The 25,360-nt window shown below is 41.1% G+C and overlaps 1 protein-coding gene and 1 pseudogene across 1 annotated transcript in view; both read left to right on the top strand.

The window, feature by feature from the left end:
• The window catches only part of LOC132481374 (uncharacterized), a 34,580-nt pseudogene extending 31,781 nt beyond the window's left edge, over positions 1–2,799 (top strand).
• ZMAT4 (zinc finger matrin-type 4) overlaps positions 1–25,360 on the top strand; it is a 227,602-nt gene that overhangs the window by 187,496 nt on the left and 14,746 nt on the right. The window contains exon 5 of the mRNA XM_060085862.1: positions 24,705–24,801. Coding sequence (XP_059941845.1) covers positions 24,705–24,801 — 97 coding nt within the window. The remainder of the gene's footprint in view (positions 1–24,704; positions 24,802–25,360) is intronic.

Below are 25,360 nucleotides of genomic sequence, written 5' to 3'. Positions count from 1 at the left end.
TTTGTGGATTCTTTGTAGTTTTGTTTGTTTTCAAGGATTGACATTATTGAAAGATACTTTTACTTCTTAAAAAAAATCTTTAAACAGACTATGTTGCGTTCACCAATGGGAATATGTTCAAATTGCTGGGCATTAATTAATCTTCTAATAACTATAAAGGTTGGAGTTGCTGCCTTACCTTGGGACTGGTTGACTATGTTGGGACAGAGTAAAGGGACTAGGGCTTGGATCTGGCCATTAACACAGCAAATTCTGTGACCTGACTCCTCTGAATTGGGGCTCTGCTGGCTCAGCTAGAACCTGGGACATCTTCTCAAAGGGAGCTGAGGGAACAGAAAGGACATGAAACTTGGGGGAAACCATGGTCCAAAGCTACAAGAAAAGTTTGGAGGGATGGCACACCAAAGTGTGTTGAATCAGTTATCCATCAAGGAATCGAGAAAGTGAGGGGAGGTAAGAAGAAAATTGAGAAGAATGCAGAATAAAAGGTCTGGCTTTGCTATTTTGTCACAGTGAGGTCTCTCTGGGGTTTGGCCACATTCCAAGTGTTGGTAGGTGATCAGATTGGCCAATGTTAGTGCCTAACTGTGGGTTTGGGGTGTAACTTCTCACTGAAAACAAGAGCATGGGGGCCACCTGTGGGCAGTGGTCAGCAGGTTGCTGTCAGGAAAGTACTCACCAGCCACAGGGATGCCCGCTGTGAAGCGGGGGATGTTCCCGTGGGCAGGTGGGGCTTTGAGATCTAGAGGCACTGAAGAAACTCCACTAAATTAAAGCAATTCCGCTCAAAAAGTAGTTCATGGCCGGTGATGCTCTGAGAACCAGTTTTTACTGGTCTGCAATGAGATAAGCATAGACATTGAGAGTAAACGTTTAGAAACTTTTCCCCCTAACTTTATAGAGTCATTTTAAGTATGTTGAAGCTGATAATAAAACTCTGAGCTGGTGTTTTACGTGCCTTTGCTTTCATTTTATTTTCCTACTAATTTAATTTTTATTGGATTTCACAAAAGTGCGGTCTGCAACATATCGAAAATTAAAAGTCAATAAAAACAAAAAATTATGGTTCTTTATCACAGATATTTTGAGAAGCACTGAGCATGTAAGGGGAATAAAACAGACCTCAGAGGCCCCAGTTTCCCCCTTGCCTTTCACCTTTGCCCCCTCTCTTGCTTCTCTGCTATTTACCTCCCCACTTCCTGGGAACTTTGGAGAACTGCTAAATTACAAGGCTTATTAAACCTGTCTCAGTAAACGCTATGCTGCTGGGTTTTGGTACCCGGACTGCAAGTTTTGGTTCAAGTGGAAAAGGGCTGCCTCAGTCCAAACCACTGAGGAACCATCCTCAGCTTTCCCTTGCCCTATAATCCTGACCCTGTTTCAACCAGGTGTCACCTGATCTTCGGTTCTGCCTGATGGCACATCAGATGAATAAAGCCTTTCCTTCAACAACTGAAAATATTCAAGCAATAAAAGTTGCTGGGAGTGAGAGCCATTTTCAAGTCGAGGGATGGAGGACAGTCTTATCCTGCTGCCTGTCTATATTACGTGCTTGACATTTATGTGCTCAGCTATAGATTAAATAGATTTTTTTCCAAACCCACCTGGTCAGAGGGACAAAAGTTTTACTTAACTTCCACCCTGCTGGAGTTCTGGAACTGACGGGAAGGATCGAATGGCTTGCTGGTCTTTTTTGTGGGCAGTTGGAAGGGGACTGGGACAGCAGGGGGACCGACACGAGGAAATAGCACTTCTCCGATGTGCTCAGGCATCACGACCAAGCCGGGAATCTAGTCTCCACACTTGGGGTGAGATGGAGTTACACAGCCTAGATGTTGAGAGCCCTTCAGAAGCGCAATTACCGGGATCAGAACTTCCTTGCTTCCTCCTGCTTAAGGTTGGCTGGCAGGGGCTCTTGGGACTGCCAAAGGTGCGGCTAGGTGTTAGGTATATGTGTGTGTATTTGTCCGTTGTTAAGGGCAGCCGGGTCCACCGTGATGGAGAAAGAAGGATCTGCGGGCTGGTACCCAGGCAGGACCCTCTGGCATCCTGTACTGAGCTGTGTAGGAATGTTTTAATTGGTTCATTGTTATCTTGGGAGAAGTTAGAGATAAGAGTTAGCACAGCTTAGACCAGAAAGGAGGTCGGAATAACAGAATATCTGAATGTGATGGAAACTTTACTTTCCTTATGGTTGACTTTTGTCCTAGCAGGAATGACAGATGTCCAATTTATGGAAATAAGGCAAAAAAGAGCTTTATCCATCACCTTCATTCTCCCTTCCAACATCCCTCCCCCAACACACATACACACCTGTTGGATTGCACAGCTATTTTGTGAGCAGCCCTGTGAGCAGAACTCTTTGCAGGTGCAGATGTAGGTAAAAGGATGACCATCCTGAGATGCCACTGTTGCTTCAAAGTGGTTTTTAGTTTAAATGGGGAGATGAAAACATCGAAAAAAATAGTGTGCTAGTTTGAATAGTTCAAGACCAAGAACATTTGCAAACTCTGCATGACCAGGAGAGACCATCACGGTCCAAGGAATCCCGAGGGTGACTCGGGCACTGAGTGTGGTGAGGGAGGGCAGGCAGAAGAATTGTGCTGGGAACTGAGGGCTCAGTTGGACTGAGTGATGCCTCCTCATGCTGCTCCTTAGACAGCGTATGCTCAGGCAGTCTCCATCCTCCTCCCAGATGTCTCCACCCCACCTTCCCACCTGCCTCGAGGCACAGCCCTGGGAGAGGAAGCCATGCCCCGGCACAGACAGCTGCACACTAACGCAGATGCCAACTCTTAGGTTCAAAGCAAGCGGATGGGGCTTCCCTGGTGGCGCAGCGGTTGAGAGTCCGCCTCCCGATGCAGGGGACACGGGTTCGTGCCCCGGTCCGGGAGGATCCCACATGCCGCGGAGTGGCTGGGCCCGTGAGCCATGGCCGCTGAGCCTGCGCGTCCGGAGCCTGTGCTCCGCAACGGTAGAGGCCACAGCAGTGAGAGGCCCGCGTACCACAAAAAAAAAAAAAAAAGCAAGCTGATGATTCCCCAAATGGTATGTCGCCAGACGAGGTGTGCCCCTATTTTTACCAAAGGGAAGAGAATCTTAGCTCTTTTAATGGTGAAGACCTGCTATATTAGGGAAGCCCTTCTTTGGTAAAGTTTTTCCCAATTTTACCTTGGAAATCAAATTCTTCAACTTCCTGAAAGTCAGCGTAGAAACATTTAAGTCTATATGTGTATGTATATGTATGTATACATGTTTATGTGTATGTGTTTATGTGTGTGTGCATTTGTGTATGTATGTGTATGTATTTGACAGAGTCCTACTGATTAACTGTAATTATAGACCTCAATTGAATACCTACTATGTGCTAGACCCTATGTTGGAAATACATAAATGAATCAGACATTTCCCGTTCTCCATGGCTATAACCAAGTAATAGAGGAAGCCGGAGTGTTATAAAATTAAAGTGCAATGGGGTAAAAAGAGGAGAAATGATAAAATAAATTGCAATGAGTGAATCTGGGGCCTTAAGAATTCGTTTTAGAAATACTTTGGAGTAGGTCAGTGTCAGACGTTTGTAAGATTTCAGGAAATCTCAAATTTACAACTTTTGATCGATTTGCCTATGTCTACTGACCTTATTGAATTAACTCTTTTCCAGTCAAAATTTCCCACCAGATTGTAACTATTGACTAAAGAATAGTCATTTGTATTGGCTGATCAGAAAAAATCCTGTAACAATTCACATACCTGGTGACAGTTAATCCTGGAAACTGTCAGTTGGAGTATCAAAGCAGTATTTTATAGCTGTTGGGATTTTATCTCATTGGATTGTAGGCCTAATGTTTTATTTCTTTTCCTATACACATTCACATAGAATTCCAAAATCAATTCACTCATATACATGGTACCTTACTTTCATGTTCAAATTATGCATATAACATACTGGCATGTAAAAACATGAATTGCATGTGTTTTTTTTTAAATCTGTGGTATAATCTTATATCATAAAACTCAGGGAATTTTAAAAATATACTCTCTGCATCTTCAAATACTTCCTTTTGGAGAGGCACATTAGAATCTTGATGGGAGGGAGAGAGCAACATAGTTTCTGTTGAAACTCTCTCCCTTCCACAAACATTGGTTTTAAATAGCCATGAAACTCAAATAATAGGTCAATGAATTTTCCCATCCAGGTAACCTAAAGAAAGGACTGTTTGGGATATTTCTCTAAAGATTAAACATATCTTCATGTTCAGCTTCTCTGAATTACCTTTGAATGATTGTACATTTCATTCGTTCATCCATTTATCTATTCCAATATTTACTGAGTGCTTCTATGTCAGGCACTTCTCTGTGCTTGGAACAGAAAGACAAAGATATGTGCCTTTTTGAATGTTAAATTTTAAAGCAGCATTGCAGCAAATTGTTTTAAGAAGTAAAGTCAATAATCTGATAGATGGTGTAAGTGCTATGGAGAAAGATGAGAGGAAAACAGACAGGAGTGGGGCAGGAGGTTTGCAGTTTCATTAGGGCAGTCAAGGAGGGCCTCACGGAGAAGGTGACCTTTGAATGAAGCTCTGAAGAAGCTGAGGGAGAGCCACACACAGCCCTGGGGATGAGCAGACAGAGGGGGTAGCAAGGGTGGGTGGGTGGGCCAAGACAGGAGTGTGCAAGGCAGAGAGCAGTGGGGGAGGTCCGGCCAGAGTGACAGTGTGATGCCACTGTGATGGGAGCTATTGGACTGAAACATTAACAGGATCCTTCTGACTGCTGTGCTGAGAATGGTCTAAAGTTAGGGAAGAGGAGAGAAGCAGGGAGACAGGTGTGGGGACCAATTGGAATCATTCAGATGGGAGATTATGGGGGCTTAGACTAGGGTGGTAGCAGCAGACGTGTCAGGGATGGATTCTGGATCTATTTTATCCAGAAATGCCACCTCAGGCTAGGGCCACAAAAGAACTGAAAGCCAGGACTCAAACAGATAACTACGTGTACAGCAGGCTCATAGCAGCGATATTCACAATAGGCAAAAGGTAGAATCAACGTGTCCAAGGACAAATGGATAAACAAAGTTTAGTATGTCCATACAAATGGAATATTGTGCAGCCTTAAAAGGATGTTCTGACACATGCTACAACTTGGATGGACCTTGAAGACATGATGCTAAAGCCAGACACAAAAGGACAAAATCCCATATGATTCCACCCATGTGAGGTACCTAGAATAGTCATATTCACAGAGACAAAGTAGATGGTGGTTGCCGGGGGGGAGAGAGGAAAAAGTTGTTGTTTCCTGGGTACAGAGTTTCAGGTTTGCTAAATGAAACAAGTTCTGAGGATGAATGGTGGTGATGGCCTCTCAGTGATATGAATGTACTGAATGCCACCGAAGTGTACACCTCAAAATGGTTAAGATGGCACATTTTTTGTGACGTGTAAATAAATTTTACCACAATGGAAACAATTTCTTAAATGTCAGATTACGCTCTGGATCTGTTTTGAAGACAGAGCCAACCCAGTGTACCAGGGAGCTGGAGGGGGTTGGAAGGGGCTTGGAGGACAGCTCTGAAGGCTTAGCCGGTGCTCACTGGACCTGATGCAAAGCACTGTGGGAGGAGCAGTTGGAATAGAAGACGAAGAGCTTGATGTTAGACGTGGAGACATTGCATAGTTAAAGCTCTCCTGCTTTTCCTCTTTTGGGGGGAGAAAGGCATATTCTATGCTCGTCTTTGGCATTTTATGAAATTAGGGCTACTACTCTGGTCCAGGACACTACCTTTTCCCATCTGAATGATTGTAATTGGTCTCTACACCGTCTCCCCGCTTCTGCTCTTGTTCTGCATTTAGACAACTCTCAACCTAGCAGTCAGAGTGACCCTGTTGACTTTCGGGCCAGTGGCTGTCTGCCATGACACTCTGATTAAGAGCCAAAGTCACCACAGCGGCCCCAGACCCTCGCATGGTCTTGACCTCCCCCATCGTGTATATGTGCCATTCATCTTCTGTATCCAGGGTAGTTATTCTGTAAATCCCCCCACCCCGAAACTGAATTACAAATACTGAACCATCGCTACTAGGGGAAATATGTATATCTACATGGGCTCTGGTATCCATTCCAAGGCTGGCAAGGAGTTCCCCACACCAGCAAGCAATTCTTGAGACACCAGCTGGGTGTGCTACTATGCAACGAAACTTTGACACCATTTCAGAGACAGTACCAGATCCCATGGGTTAAAGGTACAGTCCATCCATACGGCCCTCCCAGCCCCACTTAAGATGCCAGTCACAAGGCCACAGGTTGTTACCTATACTTGTGCCTCTGACCCACTGGCTCTCGATTGGAAGTTCCAATGACCCCCTCCTTGGGTTTGATTAATTGTCTAGAGCAGCTCATAGAACTCAGGAAAACCTTTTACTTACTAGATTACCAGGTTATTATAAACAGATGTAATTCAGGAACAGCCAGATGGAAGAGATGTACGTGGGAAGGAGCTAGGATCTTCCATGCCATCTCCAGGGGAGCCACTGTCCTCACATCTCCACATGTGCACCAACCCAGAAGTTCTCCAAACCCAATCCTTTGGGTTTTTTTTTTTTTTTTTTTTTTTTTTTGGCGGTACGCGGGCCTCTCACTGCTGCGGCCTCTCCCGTTGCGGAGCACAGGCTCCGGATGCGCAGGCTCAGCGGCCATGGCTCACGGGCCCAGCCGCTCCGCGGCATGTGGGATCTTCCCAGACCGGGGCACGAACCCGTGTCCCCTGCATCGGCAGGCAGACCCCCAACCACTGCGCCACCAGGGAAGCCCAATCCTTTGGGTTTTTATGGAGGCTCATGATTGATTAAATCACTGGCCATTGGTGACTGATTCAACCTCCAGCCAGAAATCAGAAGGGTGGGTCTGAGAGTTCTAAGCCTCTAATCACAAGGTTGGTTCTCCTGACAACCAGCCCCATCCTCATTAACATAACAAAAGAAAACTTTCTGCCCTCACTTTGGAAATTCCAAGGGTTTTAGGAGCTCTGTGCCAGGAACAGGGGTGAAGACCAAATATATGTTTCTTATTATAAATCACAATATAACAGCGCCTATCATTTTATCTGTATACATATCTCACATAGATTAGAATCTTAACAACTCAGACCGGTAAAGGCTATTTTCCTTTTATTCAAAAAGGGAAAATGAGCTTTACAAGTGGTAAGCAACGTGCCTGAAGCTGCCCCATGAATAGGGGCTAGAGTTGGGTTTCAAATTCCATCAATAGGCCCCGAAGCTGGAGCTTGTTGCCTTACATTGGTTGTTCCCCATCACCTCCATCCTCTGTTCATCTCTGTGTGAGAGCTGAAACTAGGAAATGGAGTATCACCTGTTCAGCCTCATCAAGGAATGTGCATGTGGGCTGTTCTGTACATGTCTGAGAATGACCACAGAGCATCACCAGTATTGATTTTGGGGATTACAGATAAATTTTAGTAGGCAAGTGAATTCACAAATTCAGATCCATGCGTTATAATATAATATAATGTAATGATGAGGAGATATATCTATACATCTATTTATCTGTATATATATTCTATTCAGGTACATCAAAGTCTCCTGGGAAGTCAGTTTGAGCATTTGGAAAGGAATTGCTGCTCTCACCAGAGCTGCTGCCTGCTCAGTGTTTATAAGGGCCCAAGAAAACAAACAGTATTGTTAACAAAAGCTACTAATGGAAGAATTAAAACAGGTCTTCAGATGGATCCTTGAGTGCACACCTTAAGAATAAAAAAGATGCAATTACACAACTTCCAATATACCCTTCCAAGTTTTCCATTTTATCTAATTTATGAACTTGGCTAATTACCTATTCAGTAGCCTCAATCACTCAATTTGAGAACTAAGCAGGCAAAATATATTGAGATCCACTGTCAACAGCTTCCTAAGAAGTAGTTCATATAATGTCATATCTTCCATGTTTTCAAAAAAATTTTTTAAAAGAATAGAGATAATTTTTCATTCAACTCTATGCCAAGCAAATATATAGGATGATCAGTGTATAAGGAAACTTTTGACCTGTCAAAAAAGATGTGTATAAATAGCATCTGTAGAGAAGGCAGCTTGCCAGAATAATTTGAATATGCCTCAGGATGCTAAGAAAGAGAACTCTTTCTAGAATATTAAATTTCTATTAAATCTCACACTCATGAGTTAGGTCTTTATTTTTGTTCAAAGCAAAGGCTCATTGTGGTTAAAAATAGCAATTGCAGCTTACATTTATTGAGCTGTTTGGTTCTTTTCTAAGTTGTTCACCTACATCAACAGTTTTAATTTTCATATAATCTTTCTGAGGTAGGTACAATTATTATCTCCCTTTTATAGTTTATGAAATAGAGATTCCTAAGGGTTAAATAACAAGCTTAGGTTGAAAGAGAGAAAAATATGTAATTCCTCCTCCTGAAAATGATTGGTACTTTATTCTCATGCCCACTGTTTCCCATATCCGCAGGCCCAGATATATTTGAGAATTACTGAGTCGCAGGCATTTTCTAGATTTTTTTTACAATGTTTTCTTTTTCTAAAATCAACATTTATCTCTAAATTGTGAATTTTGCTATTCTCCATTACCTTGTAAATCAAACAAGATCGGGTGTGCTTCTGTAATTAGGTGAGGCTACTGTGATAATGGTATTGAATGGGGATGTCTCTTGCCATGTGTCCTAGAGAAAAGTCACTTATTCAAGGCACAGTGGGACCATGTGTGTCAAGGCGTTGGTGTCAGGCTGGCCCAGGGGAAGGCAGGGCACACACTCAGGTGGCTGCAGAGATTTGAAGGCTACTGTCTTCATAAAGGTCTCTCCTACCCATCTGGTGAGGCGTGAACTTCTACCTTTCATATTGTTTTCTTCAAGTGTTGAAGGCTTTTTAATTTCAAACATCCCTATTGAAAGGCCAATACTGCAGGAAGCAGCAGACAGCTGTGACTTAACACAGGGTCTGGCAGGCTGTCTGCTGAAAGCAAGATAAAGACCCAGCCATGTGAGAGAGATGTTTATGAGCAGGCCAAGAGAGATTAACAAAGAATCAGAGGACACCAAAGATAATATTCATGTACCAGAGAGCCAACTTGTGTGTGAACGATAATGAGAGAAAGAGGGAGAGAGAACAATTTCATTTATAATGTGAGTCAAAGGAGATACTGAGAATTAGGACTTCTTTTTCATTCATATTTCACCTTTGAATCCTTCTTGGACTAGGTCTCTTGAAAATGATCACAAGTGCTCCTACTGCTTCCTGGAGCCTTTTGGTTGACCAGGGTAGTCGGGACAGCTCCAAAGCAAAGGTCGCTAAGGATGCATTCAGACCTCTAGCCGATAGCAAAAGAGTTGACAATCACTGTGCCTCAGCTGATGCAGCTAAAAAGCCAATGCCATGATCCTTTGACAGCTGTGGACCTATCAGGACTACTGACAGTTCTTCAGGGAAATCACAGGGCCTGTGATTCCCTAGCCCTCAGGAAGAAATGAGAGATGGCTTGGAAGACACATCTCCACAGGGCAGAGAGAGAAGGAAAGAGACACATGTTTCCTTTCCTGTGCACCCTTTCCACCAGCCCTCATGAGTTTAATTTAACCCATTTGAGTTTAATGTAACCCATTGTTGAACTTGATGCCATAATTCACAACTTCACCTTAGGAGTACAGTTTACTTTATGCATGAAAAAATCTGTAATCAAAAATGATATTGTAGAAAAAAACACATTTATGACAACGCTTTACATGAAAAACATATAGCCCAGCTAAGTTGTTAGTTGCCTGTATAAGTTGAGATCTATGGCAATGTCATGGGACCAAAAGGAAAAACACATTTCATGTTCCATAAATTTCCATTTGTATCACATCAACATCCAGACCAGGACAAAGCTATTTCACCCATATGTTGTTATTTAATATATGGTTACAGATCCCTTGAGTACCTTTCAAATAACAGATTACTTCAGAGTAGGTTTACTTACTTCTGTATCCTTTGCATTTAATTCAAATCACAAAAACAAAAATGAGTTCAATTCTTTGGGTTGCTTGCAGTTTGCTAATAGCCATCATAATACTAGTGATCCCCTCCAAAGCTAAAAACAAGGTTGTCTGGGGGCTGCCTTGCTCAAAGTATGAAAATATATCAGGACTTACCTGGCGGTCCAGTGGTTAAGACTCCACGCTCCCGGTGGAGGTGGCATGGGTCCAATCCCTGGTCGGGGAACTGAGATCTCACATGCCTCACAGTGCGGCCAAAAAAAAAAAAAAAGTATCATCTATCCTCTGCCACATAGAATACATGTGAATCTTCTTCTGATCAAGCAGCTCTTTAAATACTTAGAATGAACTACTCTGTCAATTCTGAATCTTCACAGTAGGGTGACAATTTTCTAGTCCTTTCTTGGGTCAGGCATCCAACATGGCTAAAATTGTCTTTTAATTATGGGGAATACATTTAGCCCATAGCTTTAGGTTTTGTTTGTTTGGAAAGAGCTTATGAAGACGTAAAGCCATTTGCTTCCTGATTCCATTTTCAAGGCTTCACATAAATACTATTTAAATAGAGAAAGAATTGTTTTAGGAAATGTGTGTTCTTCGTTTAATTGACTGTCAGATATCTTGTAGTCTGTGCCAGCAAACAGTGGGATGAATTCAAAAGATTAAGCATTTAAATGTTCTGAAGGTCATAATGATTCTTGTTTGGAGTAATACTGCTCTTCTCTATCTGGTGCTGCAGCCAGCCCTGATCCTAGGAGGTTTCCTTAGCTGACACTCACAGGGAAGAGATACTCCACAGCGCAAGTCTAAGATTGGACATGGCAACACTTGTGTTATCCCATGATGGGTGGCATGACGAAATGCAGTGGTTTTCACATTCTTCTCCCCAAAGCCCAAGGTCCCTTACTTGGGGCACCCTAAGTGCTATGCTTGAAGTTTGATGGTCTCACTGATGTTTAAAAACCCTAATCCCCCTTTCAACTAGAGCAACTGTGCTTTGTCTATTTTATGCATTATTTTCAAATTAAGTTGTTGTTTTTTTTAAACAGGATTCTTCCGCTTTTCTTCCTTCACTCCTATGTTTCGTTTAAAAGCCCTAGTGTCGTTATTAAGGTCACTAGCGTTGAATTCAGAAATAAGTAGACTCAGGTCTCATTGTGCACTTGCTAGTTGTATGACTTTGATGTCTTTGAACCATGGTTTTCTTATCTGGAAAATGGGCTAATAACGTTCATAAAGTGGTTTTGAGGATTAAATATGATAATAATGTCTCCTTGGGCTTCCCTGGTGGCGCAGGGGTTGAGAGTCTGCCTGGCGATGCAGGGGACATGGGTTCGTGCCCCGGTCCGGGAGGATCCCACATGCCGTGGAGCGGCTGGGCCCGTGAGCCATGGCCGCTGAGCCTGCGCATCCGGAGCCTGTGCTCCGCAACGGGAGAGGCCACAACAGTGAGAGGCCTGCATACCGCAAAAAAAAAAAAAAAAAAAAAAAAAAAAAAAAAATGTCTCCTTCATCCTTCTAGCAAAGCTTTCTTCTCTCTGGTTCCTTGATAACCCCTCTATCCGTCGGGGTTTGATCAGAGGAGTACAACCACCAAGAGTGAGGAACTTATTGTAAGGATTATGGGAACTGGTAAGACAGTCTTTTCTTCTGTTGGTTCTTCTGCATCTAGTCTTGGGCCTGAAGTCCGTAGGGCCGGCAGTCAGGAAGGAAAGGTGGCTGTGAAGTAGGGAAGAGCAAAGACAAACTGGAACCCACGAGTGCAAACTGGAGGCTGTGTCTGATGTGGGTGACCTGCAGGATAGGCTGGGGCTTTGTACCATGTTGTACCACATCCTGCCTAGGATTCAGCAACCTGGAAGGTGGAGGTCTGATGGGAGCCAGAGATGCCCGTGGGTCTGGCTCCACCGCATGCATCACGGTGAGCATCTCTGATATCAAGGGGTACTAAATGCTTCTCCACCCTCCTCCACTCTCTTCTCTTTACCTACATTGTCTCCATAGATGATCTCACCAGCCCTACAGCTTTAACTACCACCTATATGTCAATGACTCCCTGGTTTACCAGAACATTGCTTGTCCTGAATTTTCTATGATTGATGTTGATATGCTAGAGCTGGAATCTCACAGACAGGCCAAGTACACCACTGGCCAATGACAGACTGGCTAATAGATGGTGGCCGTCTTTCACTGTCATCTGGAATGAGGGCTCATAATCTTCTCATAGCACTCTGGCTGCCTCTCTTTCCTAACTAATCAAAATGGATACATGAGCTGCCTTGTATTTGCAGCTATATTCCCTAAAGGAATAGGTGGAATTCACTGAGCTAGAACTTAATGGGGATAAACAGTATAAAAAATAGAGGAAATGAAGATTTGGCTTAGCAGAAATCTGGGTACAAAAGACTCAGAATTGATTGCTAGCAGCTTCCTTATGAGTATAGATTACAGTGGGTCAGGGTTGCCAGACTCATACATACTTAAAGCTTTAAAGATATTGATAGAATTAATGGTGCACGAGAGCTGTGAAAGTCTTGCTCTGCTTTGTACCGATGAAACCACACCAGGGGCTTGGCCTTCAGTTCAAGGGTCATAGTTTAAGAATGTCATCCGCAAAGAGGAAATGCCATCCATAAGGTAATAAGGGATGATATGGGGAACTTGAACCTATGTTTTAGTGAAGAACGCTGTCAAAGTGCCAATGGACTTTCAGCCTGGTAAACAGAGCCTTGGGGATGTGATAACTTTCCTCAAGTATTTGATGTATTTGAAGAGATGGGAATAAGCTTGTGCACAAAGCAGAATTCAGAACAGTGGGTGTTTAAAAAGGGACAGCCTCCAAATGCAAGCAGACACAAACCATTCTGCTTGTAAACCTTCATGTGACCCCCATGGGGTTTTGGACTAGACTGATGATTTCTCTTAAACTTGCCCCCTGGGGAGCTTTCCAAAATATAGATTTCCAGGTCCCACTCTAGATGTACTGAATCAGTCATCTGGGGTGAGGCCTGGGATTTGTGCTGTTAATAACTCCCACCTGATTCTCTAGTCACCAGTGTGGGAACTCCTGGACCAGATGAGCTCCAAAGAACCTTACATATTTCTGTGACTCTATTCCTCCTGTCCCAGGAGGGCCCCATGCATGGTGTCAGGAGCAGCTTGAGCAGAAGGGATGGGTTCAAACCCAGCTGTGTCTCCACCTAGCTCTGTGATTCTGACTAAGTCTCTGTACCTCAATTTCCTCATCTGCTAAAGAAGGATAACTGTCGTGTCTGCTCCTAGAATGTTGCCAAGAGTAAATGAGTAGATGGGTAAAGTAAGCACAGCAATGCTTCTATATGGCATATATAAGATACGGATTAGCTATGATGTTTTTTAATAAATGTATTTATTTTATTTATTTATTTTTGGCTGTGTTGGGTCTTCATTGCTGCGTGCGGACTTTCTCTAGTTGTGGCGAGTGGGGCCTACTCTTCGTTACGGTGTGCAGGCTTCTCATTGCGGTGGCTTCTCTTGTTGTGGAGCATGGTCTCTAGGCACGTGGGCTTCAGTACTTGTGGCGCACGGGCTCAGTAGTTGTGACACAGGGGTTTAGTTGCTCTGCGGCGTGTGGGATCTTCCCGGACCAGGTCTCGAACCCGTGTCCCCTGCACTGGCAGGCGGATTCTTAACCACCACTGTGCCACCAGGGAAGCCCTAGATATGATTTTTTATACTGGAAGATGACACATCCATTTACTAGACAGTCTGATTCATGAATGTTTAGGATTAGAGGAGAAAGAAAGAACTCAAAACCAAAGACTTTACTTTTTTAACTTTCATATTATTAATCATCTTTCAAAATGTTTCCAGCTTTAGCAAGCATTATAATGCAGAACATGGGCAAACATTTCTTGGAGAGTTGCAAGGTTATCAAAGCATAAGTAGGAATATAAAGTTTACTTTCTAGGAATGTAAAACAATAGAAGTTATGTAGGGAGTACATGAGGATAAACTGAAGTCTCGGGTTTGCTGATATTTCTGTCTGGAACTACATCCTTCTGGCTATTTTTTCTAATAAAACGAAATATGCAGATCTTGGGTATATAATCTGATGACTTTTGGTAAATGAATATACCCTGTAACTACCCTCCCAAGATACAGAACAGTTACATTACTCTGGAAAATTCTCTTGTGTCTCCTGCCGGACCTTCCCCATCCCAGAAGGCAACGTTGCTCTGAATTCTATCATTACAGCATAGCTGTGCTGTTGTGCTATTTTCTGTCTGACTTCTTTACCTACACATTATGTTTTTGATGCTAATTTATGTTGTTGCATAAATCAGTAGGGTTTGGTTTGGTTTGGTTTGGTTTTTAGTTTCCATGTATTATTCCGTTATATAAATGCACCATAATTTGCTTATCAATTCTTGCATGGATGAACATTTAGATTATTTTGAGTTTTTGGCTATTATGAATAAAGCTGCTATAAGCATTTTTGCAGAAGCATTTTTTAGTCCTAAGTTTTTGTTCCTTTTGGGTAAATGTCTAGGAGTAGAATTTCTGAGTTATAGGGTAAGTCTATCTTTATAGGAAACTGACAGTTTTCCCATTTTACATTCTTCTGTATGTGAATTCCAGCTATGTGGTTATTTACATTTGGTAAATAACCAAATGTTATTTATGGGGTTTTTTTTGTTTTTTTTTCGGTGCGCGGGCCTCTCACTGTTGTGGCCTCTCCCGTTGCGGAGCACAGGCTCCAGACGCGCAGGCTCAGCGGCCATGGCTCACGGGCCCAGTCGCTCCGTGGCATGTGGGATCCGCCCGGACCGGGGCACGAACCCGTGTCCCCGGCATCGGCAGGCGGACTCTCAACCACTGCGCCACCAGGGAAGCCCCTATGTTGTTTTAGATGTTAGCACTTGTAGTGGGTATGAGATAGTGTTTAACTGTTCTTTTAATTTACATTTCCTGGTGACAAACGATGTTGAGCATCTTTTCATGTGTTTATTAATCATTTTTATGTCTTCTTTTATAACATATCTGATCAAATATTTTGTCCTTTGAAAAACTTTGACTGTTTGTCTTTTATTTATTGATCTGTAGGAGTAAATTATATATTCTGGACAGAAGTCCTGAACAAGATATATGAATTACAATTATTTTTTCCCTGGATGTGGCTTACTGTTTGGTTTTCTTGATTGGTCTCCTTATAAGCAGGAGCTTTTGATTTTTGTAAAATCCAATTTATCTATTTTTCTTTTTTATGTTCACCGTGTTTTAATTCCTAAGAAATCTGTGCCTATACCAAGTTCATAGACGTATTCCTCCATATTTTTCTAAAAGCTTTATAGTTTTAGCTTTTTATTTATTTATTTATTTATTTATTTATTTATTTTTGGCTGTGTTGGGTCTTCGTTTCTGTGCGAGGGTGTTTCTCTAGTTGCGGCAAGTGGGGGCCACTCTTCATCGCGGTGCGCGGGCCTCTCACTATCGCAGCCTCTCTTGTTGCGGAGCACAGGCTCCAGACGCGCAGGCTCAGTAGTTGTGGCTCACGGGCCTAGTTGCTCCACGGCATGTGGGATCTCCCCAGACCAGGGCTCGAACCCGTGTTCCCTGCATTGGCAGGCAGATTCTCAACCGCTGTGCCACCAGGGAAGCCCCTAGTTTTAGCTTTTACATTTAAGTCTGTAATCAATCTTACTTTTAATGTGTGTTGTGAGGTAGAGGTTGATGTTCATTTTTTTATTTCATGCATTTATTCAGTTATTCCATAACCATTTGCTGAAAAAGCTTTCTTTCCCCCATTGAATTGCTCTGACACCTTTGTTGAAATCAATGAAAGTGGTCAAAAGGTACAAAATTCCATTTATTAGATAAATAAGTACTGGGGATATAATGTACAACACATTGGCCATAGTTAACACGGCTGTATGATATATTTGAAAGTTGCTAAGAGTAGATCTTAAAATTTTTCATAGCAAATAAATTTTTTTTTCTTTTTTTAAATCTATGTAAGATGATGGATATTAACTAAACTTATCGTGATAATCATGTAGCAGTATACATATGTCAAGTCATTACAGGGTATACGTATGTCAAGTCATTACAGGGTATACCTTAAACTTAAACTTACACAGAGCGGTATGTCAATTGTATCTCAATGAAAGTGAAAAAAATCAATTGATTCTTTGGGTGTGGTCTAGTTCTGGGCTCTCTATTCTGTTCCTTTGATGCATTTTGTCCATTCTTATGCTTATGTAACACTATTGTGATTGATGGACTTTTATAAGCAAATCTTGAAATCCTCAAGTGTGAGTCCTCAAACTTTTTTCTTTTTCAAAATTATTTTAGGTACGTTGATTTCCACATAAATTTTAGAATCCACTTATCTCTGTAATCCTTTAGTGTTTGATAGAATTCTCCAGTGAAGCCCTCTGGAAGAGACTGTTGGAATTTTTTTTTTTTTTTTTTTTTATTTTTTTTTTTTTGCTGTACGCGGGCCTCTCACTGCTGTGGCCTCTCCCGTTGCGGAGCACAGGCTCCGGACACACAGGCTCCGCGGCCATGGCTCGCGGGCCCAGCCGCTCCGCGGCATGTGGGATCCTCCGGGATCGGGGCACGAACCCGTGTCCCCTGCATCGGCAGGCGGACTCTCAACCACTGCGCCACCAGGGAAGCCCGACTGTTGGAATTTTGATTGAGTTTTCTTTGAATCTATAGGAGAACTGATATCTTAAAAGTATTGATTCTTTTGGTTGATAAGTATGGTGTATATATCTCTGTATCTATTTAGGTTCCTCTTAATTTCTTTCAGCAATGTTTTGTAGTTTTCAGTCTTGTACATCTTTTATTAAATTCATCCCTAAGTGTTTTAAAATATTTCTGATACTGTTACAATGGTAATTTTACAAATGTATTTATCAGTGGTTTGCAGCTATTTTAAGCATGCAATTTTTTCTATTGGCCTTGTGTATTGTAACCTTATTAAATTCACTTATTCTAGTAGTTATTTTGTAGATCCTTTAGGATCTTCTATATAAACAATCATATCTTCTACAAATAAAGACAGTTTTACTTTTTCATTTCCAATCTGCAAGCCTTTCATTTCTTTTACTTATCCTATTGCACTGCCTAGAATCCACAGTGCAATGTTGAATACAAATGAGAAAGACATTCTTGGCTTTTTCCTGGTCTTAGGAAACTTCAGTATTTCACTGCTTAATATAATATTAGCTGTAGGTTTTGATAGGTGCTCTTTATTATTAATTATTAATTAAGGATGTTCTTTTCTAGTAGGCTGAGAATTTTGAATATGAATGGATGTTGAAATTTGTCATATGCTCTTTTCTGCATCTATTAAGCTTATATTATTTTCTCATTTTGTCTGTTAACAAAGTGAATTATATGATTTGATTTTTAAATGTTAAACCAGTCTTACTTCCTGTAACAAACAAACTTGTTTATGATGGAACTGTTATATGTCTGTATGTATACATACATACAGAAATATCTTTATAATGTGATTCTTACTAGTTTTTAAAGGATTTTTCTGTCATGTTCATGACAGATATTGGCTTGCAATTTTATTTTCTTTTATATTCTATCAATTTTAAAAAAAAATAATGTTATGTTACCTCAAAAACAAGTGTGGAAGTGTTTCTTTCTCATCTGTTTGCTAAAAGAGTTTGTATAAGTTGATACTATGCAACTGTTTAATGTTTGTTTGAACTCTCTAGTGAAATCCTCTGGGTCTTTCTTTGTGTGAAAACTTTGGACAATAAATTCAGTTTCATTAATAGATAATAGCTACCCTAATTTTCTATTTCATCTTGTGTTAGTTTTGGTAAGTTGAATTCTTAAAGACATTTGCCCATCTCATATACTTTGTCAAATTTATTGGCATAAAATTATTCATAATATTCTCTTATTATCCATTTAAAACTGTCTGTAGTATCTGCATTAGAAACAATTCTTTTATTTTAGTAATTTGTTGCTTTTCTTTAAACCTCCATGAAACTTTCTAATGGTTAATAGTTGCATTAATCCTTTCTAAGAGCGGATTTCGGTTTTGTTATTTTTTCTGTACTCTGTTTTTTATTTCATTGACTTCTCTTTATTATTCCTTCTACCTGATTTCGTTTTAATTTTCTTGCCTTTTTCTACTTTCATAGCATTTAAACTTTGACCATTGATTTTAAACCTTTCATCCTTTCTAAGATAAAGCTATATATTTTCCTTTAAAAACTGATTAATATAAACTTGTTGATATGTAGTATTTTCATTTTATCATTCAGTTCAAAATATTTTCTAATTTCCCTTCGGATTTTTCCCTTTGATAATAGGTCACTTGGAAGTATTTAGGTATTTTCATAAATGCTATTAATATTTATTTCTTATTAATTTCAGTGATAGTCAAAGAAACCACTGTACAAAATGTAAATATTTGAAATTTAGTAAGAATTTTCAATGGCTTAGCACATTCCCTAACTTAGTTTCCTTGCTATATACATGTGAAAAGATTGTATATTCTCCACTTGTTGAGTGTACTGTTCTATAAATATCAGTTGGTACAATATGGTTGATAGTTTCATTTAGATACTATTTGTTTTGTTGTACTGTTCTGTTCTTACCGAGAGAGGAGTGTTAAATCTCTTATAATTATGGTGTCTGTTTCCGCCTGTAGTTCCATCAGTTTTTGCTTCATGTTCTTTATGCTTTATTGGCTAAATTGCATTTACAATTGCTAGGTTCTCCTAATGAGTTTCTCCCTGTATTATTACAAGACATCCTCTTTATCTCTGGAAATATTTCTTGTCTTGAAGTCTATTTTGTCTGATATTCATATAGGAACTTCCACTTCTGGGTTATCAAATACTGTTTATTATCCTACTTAATTTTCTCTATAGTCTCCTTAGGTTTATATCTTTGTATTTGTTTCTAGGGGATTAGGACGCATCCTTAAATGACCACTGTCATTTAGAGTTAATATTGGTAGATTTATTATTTATTAATTAGATTTTATACACAATATCATGAGCTCTCAAACTCCTACCCATTCTTGGGCTATTGTTCTCACATATTTTACATCTATACCCAGTATAGCACCACAATACACAGCACACTGTTATAGTTTTGCTTTAAATTGCTCTCTATCTTCAAATAAATTTAGATCAATAAAAAAGACACCAACATATTAATCATTTATGGTGTTCTTTATTTTTTCCTGTAGATCTGAGTTCACATCTGGTGTCATTTGCCTTCCACCTGAAGAACTTTATAAGCATTTCTCTAGCTCAGGTCTGTTGGCAGGCTGTTCTTTTAGGGTTTGTTTATTGAAAATGTCCTTATTCTACTTGAAAGTTTGAAGGATATTTTTGCTGGATATAGAATTCTGATTGTTTTGTTTTGTTCGTTTGCTTGTTTCACCACTTTATCTTCCTTAAACGATCCAACTCCACTTCACCCTCGTCTCTCTGTTTGCTCTTTTCTCTCCCTGGACAACTCTTGAACCAATTCCTCATATCACAGGCTAATTCTCATCTCTCTGGTTTCATTTCATGCTTCTAAGAGACCTCTGTTGACCATGCTATCCAAAACCAGCCTTCTTCTCTGTGACTTTCTCATTTTCCTCTTTACATCTTGTGCAATACTTCCACAATGTTTTTATTTGTTTCCTTGCTTCTTGTCTTTCTACCTGAGTAGCTCCATATGAAAATTTATTTTATATTCTCCTACATTCTTGGCATTTGGCAAAATGCCTGGCATCATGATAAAGGCACAGTGATGTTTCCCTAATGTAGAATGGATACAACTGAAGTTACAGGGGCATCTGAAGTCTAGCTTTGCTAGAATTGAAAAGACACATTGAGTAGTCACACTGCTAAACTCTCCAGGACCATCTGTTTTACACACTATGCTAGGGAATATAAATGCAAAAGTGAAGCTTCTTCAAGAAACTTTTCCAGATTCTCTGAGTTGGAAACAATCTCCTCCTCTCATTCCCCTAGCATTCCACTTCATCCTTACTGTGGTACTTTTTGTGATTGACCTTGTACCACTGCTCTTTCTATACGTATCTTCCCTCTCCAACTGGATTGTCAGGTCCTTGCCAGCAGGGGAGATATTTCTGAACACACACTGGCAATCCTGCAGAAATAACCTTTACATCTGCAGACATTTCGGGATACTCATAAAATGGTATTGCATTGAAAATGAATTGAATGAGAAAGTTAGCGTTTTTGTTTAATAGGATTCTCTATTTCTCTGTGGAAAAAGGAGCTGTACAATTCCAAAGTCATTAGAATTTCACTCAGCATTAATAAAGCCCTAAGTTCCCACCAAAGACACTGTGTCACGTGTGGAGGAGGACTCCTCTGCCCTGTCTCTCCCTTTGTTCTTGTTTATATGCACTGCCTTCATAGTTTATGCTTCCTGCAGTTTGCATCACAATAACGTGCCAAATAGTTCCTGCCCATGCTTCTGTTTGGCTGCAGAGCAGGAGAATTGTAATGGAAAAGCAACAGATCAGAACAGTTTTTAGATTTGTTGGTGCTCTTAAGAAGGCCCACTTGTAAACATAAATATTTATGCCTGTTGCCGTGCTCAACCTCCATTCGTTATGAGGAGACCTTTGATGAGTCTGTAGTGTGAAGAGGACCCATATAAATACTGGTTTCCATTTACAAGGCTGATGGAGAACTCTGGAGGTAGGAAGGCTGAAGCTAGCTTTCATGTTCTGTGCATAACAGAGGAGAATGGCTCAGCCCCAGACAAGCATTCAAACAACTCACATGTAGGTTGTGATAACTTATTGCCTCTGGGTTTGGGGACTATGGTAATCTTCCTGAGTCACGCACACCTGCGAGTGAAATGGAAGAGCCTTGGAAGCACAGCTCTTCTTTGTAACTTTTTTCTTTAAGACCCAGTATTGTTCTGACAAGTTCAAGTTAACGAAAGGACCATGGTACTAGAGGGCGGTACTCTGTAAGGTAGGTGTGTATGTGTGTTGGAGGTGAGGGTTACAAGTCTGAAACTTCTTGTAGGTTCCCAGGCCCCATCCAAGGCTTATAGAATCTGAATCTGCAGATACTGGGCCTGGGAATCTGCATTTGAGCACCATCCCCAGAGGATGCACTGGGACGTTTTGGAGCCACTGCTTGAAGGAATAGAGAGACAAGAGTTGTCTCTTTTGTCTCTGAACTGTCCATCTGTGCCTGGAAAATTGTGAGTCCCTTAGATTGCTCACCAAGAAGATCCTGTGGTCTCATTGTTTTTTCCCATAACTGAATTGACTCTTAATTGAGCAATTAGGTCAGTCAGTGTCCGATTATCATGTACTTGAAACTAAAACAAAATAAGTTCGTCCTTACACTGGCCAAACCAACTTATCCTGTCATGTCTAACAGGTTTCTCAGACACATGCATTGGGCTCTAGGAATTTGAAAGTTCACAGGAAGTTCTGCCCTTTGTCACGTTATCTACATAAGAGCAATTCTGATGACACTGCAGTATTCAGTAAGCAGGGCTCATTGGATGTAATCAGAAGTAACTTCTTGCCATCCACTGCCCTTTCATGCCATCTCTGTGGGGTTAATTTTTTCCTACCCCTTGGTAAAAACTAGGGTAAGTGTCATGAATTTTTGCTCACTTTTAAGTAGTAAAGAGTTCTTTACTTTCCTTCTTAGATACACAAAATTCTATGGCATTAACTGATATATCCAAGTTTTTTTCAGTAGTTTTTATCTACTGAAAAAAGCTGCACAGGTTCAAGGTTGAGAATTATGCTTTATTCAGTGAACTTACTGAGGACTTTAGCCTGGGATACAGCCTTTCAGATAGCTCTGAGGGGGTGTTCTAAAAAGGTAAGGGAGAAGCCAGGATATATAGGAGTTTTTGCTGAGAAAAAAAAAAAACATGTGTTTAAACATCACAAGATTACTGCTACTCATAAGAACAAAACAGTTCAAGTTAATGATTTTAGGTGCTTTTCTATGTATGGCAAGAGTCTTGGGCCCATTGAAGTCATTCCTTTGACATGCATCTTTTTTTTTTTTTTTTTTTTTTTTTTTTTTTTTTTGCGGTACGCGGGTCTCTTACTGTTGTGGCCTCTCCCATTGCGGAGCACAGGCTCCGGACGCGCAGGCTCAGTGGCCATGGCTCACAGGCCCAGCTGCTCCGCGGCATGTGGGATCTTCCCAGACTGGGGCACGAACCCGTGTCCCCTGCATCGGCAGGCGGACTCAACCACTGTGCCACCAGGGAAGCCCTGACATGCATCTTAACTATCCCAGTCCAATATCTTGTTTTTCTGCATCCTGAATCCCCTCAGGGAGCCCCATTGTCAGGAGGCCTGCAGTGGCTGATGACTCCTTTGTCTACTGAAATGGCAGGTGACATTCGTAGTTCCCACAGGGTAGAAAATAATTTTTAAACAGCTCCAAACTTTATTGGAAGTGAGTTTTCCCCCTCCTTTAGCTCAGTTCTGCTTGGGCGGCCTATTTGCCATGGGAAAAGAGAGCATAGGCTCTTCTCTTCCTCTCTGCCTGTGGCTTTTGCTTTTCTTCCTTTATCTCTGCCTCAGGTTCCTCCAGGGCTGAGGGATGCAGGGTATCAGGTTAGAAAGGCGAGGGAGATAAAGGTTTATTTGATACATACCTATACAAAACTCGCATAGACACTGCCTGACTCTTTCTCATGGGGTGATTTCATGGCTTTTTCAAGAACTCAGCATTACTTGATACTTAGTCTATAGGCTATGTACCTCCTCTGGGGTCACTTTAAGGCCCTAGATATCCAGTTGAACCTGCTAGCATCCTTCTGCTGAGGTCACATTGCCCCCACCATTCATACACGGCACACACGTGGTCTGTGGGAAACTTCACATCGTTTGCTCTGACAAGCTCTGAGAATATAGGTCAGGCCTAGTCCTTCCACCTCGCTTACTTCGCCATCAGAGTAGCTAAGTAGACACAGGCTCCAGACTTTGGATCTTGCCAGTGTTGTTGAGTCCAGGACACTGGGCTCCAAGCACAATAAGGCATTCCTCAAGCTCTCTGAGTATTCCACTGAATCCTTTTCCCATGGGTTCGAGGTGAGAGAGAAGGAATCCCCCATCTCACATGGAAGAGGGTTAAGTCAAATTCATAGTATGATAGAGATCCCTTTAAGAAATTCTCTATTTCTTTCTTTCTTCTCCAATCTCTTTTTCAGATTGGTGGTGAGGGATCAACTTTAGTTGGAAAATGGCTCTTGACCACTTCTGTTGGATGCCCTGAACTGGGGCTCTCATACTCTACTTTAGTCATGGAGGTGTAGCTAGCATCTGTGTCTTAGAACTTCAACCAGGGGCTTCATCCAAGATACTGAGAAATAAAGATTCCCTTGTAATATCTCTTTGCAGTCATAATACCAGCTAGTTCATGTTTATCACTTGTTGTATACCAGACACTCCTTCATACATGCCTTATCTTACTCAGTCCTTCCCACAATCCTATAAGGAAACAGAAGGTCAGAGAAGTCAAATAATTTGTGTCAAGTCACCCAGATAGCAGGTTGCAAAATTCTTCCCAACACTGTGCATTATTTTCTTTTTAGGAAAATAAGAGTGATTTTTGTGTCTTAGAAAGAAAATACTATACATTCATCAGGGGGGAAAAAATGTTATAGCTGTTTACTCTCCTGGCTTTGACAATGGGAAGATATGGAATTTTGGAGCAAAATTAAGAACACCGAGTCTCAGTTGCTAAGCCTTTGAATAGACTCATTCGCTTAATTCTTATAAAACCTTGTGATGTGGATGGACTCGTCTTCATCTTGTAGATGAAGAAACCGAGGCCAGGGGGATATGATTGGCCTCCCCTACATTACAGAACGAGGAATATTTGGAGCCAGGATTTAAAATCCAAAGTCTCAGACCATGACCCTGAATCTACTTTTCCTCTCCACTCTGATGGGACATAGCAGGAATATGAGCTGTGGAAGTTGTTTGGTTGATGCTTCTTTCAAACACATCTGACTCTAGATGAGGAGTGACAGAGGAATCAAGGTTTTCACCAAACTCCTTGGAAACAAAGAACATCTTATTCCTCTTGGAATCCCTAGTGCCTGGTCCAAAGTTGACACTCTATTAATGAATGAGTGAAATGGGTAAACAGTCAATAACTTTCTTTTCAACTCTCTGGTGGAAAGTAAATTTACATGTGGGTTAAATTAAGACAGCCTCCTCCTCCTGGGCATTTACATTTTATAAGATGGTCTTGGGAGAAGAGCTCAGATGAATGATATATAAACTTGAATTTCTGATTCAGTCCTTGGAATAGAGGTGGAAGAGGAATTGAGACTAAGTTTTTCTCTGGAGTCTCAAGTTTCACTGCAGAAATGACAGCTTACATGTCTCTCTGCCGTAAGGAAAAAATAGATTGCTTCTTTGTTTGGGTTATGAAGTATCTGGAAACATTTTACCTCAAAGAAGTATGTTCTAATAATTTCAGTCATCCAGCAATGGGGCAGGCGGCTTCCAAAGTATTGACAGTCATACTTCTGCAGAGGAACCTGTTGGCTGGGCTCTTGGAAGGAAGGATTGAACTGTTATTGGTGGGGTAGACCAGATGGCTTCTAAGAGGCTCTGTCCCTGACCTTTTGGAGATCTAGGATTCGTTCAGGTGGTTGATGACAAGGATGCAGCTAACCAGGTCTGTGTGTCTGTCGTCCACAGGTCTGAGGCGCAATTACAGATGTACCATCTGCAGTGTCTCTCTAAACTCAATAGAACAGTATCATGCCCATCTGAAAGGATCTAAACATCAGACCAAGTAGGTACTTTCATGCTTTCACTCTTCAGCCCTTTTGTATGTAACTTTTAGCGTGATGAATCAAGGCTAACCATTTTACTTATTTCAAAATAAGTAGATGAAAACTGTATCTCTTATCTCCAAGGTTCCCTTGATATTTAGGCTGCTCAAGCCTCCAGAGTCTGCCTAGCACCACTTGAAGAATGACTTCTTGCCTTTTTTGGACACAGTAATGACATTTTTTTTTCATTTTTTCCTTCTTTTCAAGGCTAGTCAGCACATTTGTATGAACCTCAGGAAACTTTTAGATCTATATTAAGTGTTTTTAAATAAGCAATGTAGTCTCTACTTGGAGGATGGGCCAGACCTCCGTGTTGTGAAGTCAAATTCTGTGAATGTCTTCGACCACTTTCTATTTCTAGAAGCATATTGTTGCTTAGTCTGGAAACCTAACAAATCCCCTGGAATTTTAAGTCATTCACGTACATAGCTATTTTCAATTCAATGGAAGCTCATTCCATTCCCCCTCCCCCAAATTCTCATGATTGTAAGCCAGAAAAGTCTAATCAGGCATCATTTC

This window comes from Mesoplodon densirostris, chromosome 20 (assembly GCF_025265405.1).
Source record: "Mesoplodon densirostris isolate mMesDen1 chromosome 20, mMesDen1 primary haplotype, whole genome shotgun sequence".
Classification (NCBI taxonomy): Eukaryota; Metazoa; Chordata; class Mammalia; order Artiodactyla; family Ziphiidae; genus Mesoplodon; species Mesoplodon densirostris.
This window is presented reverse-complemented; position numbering and strand designations above follow the sequence as displayed.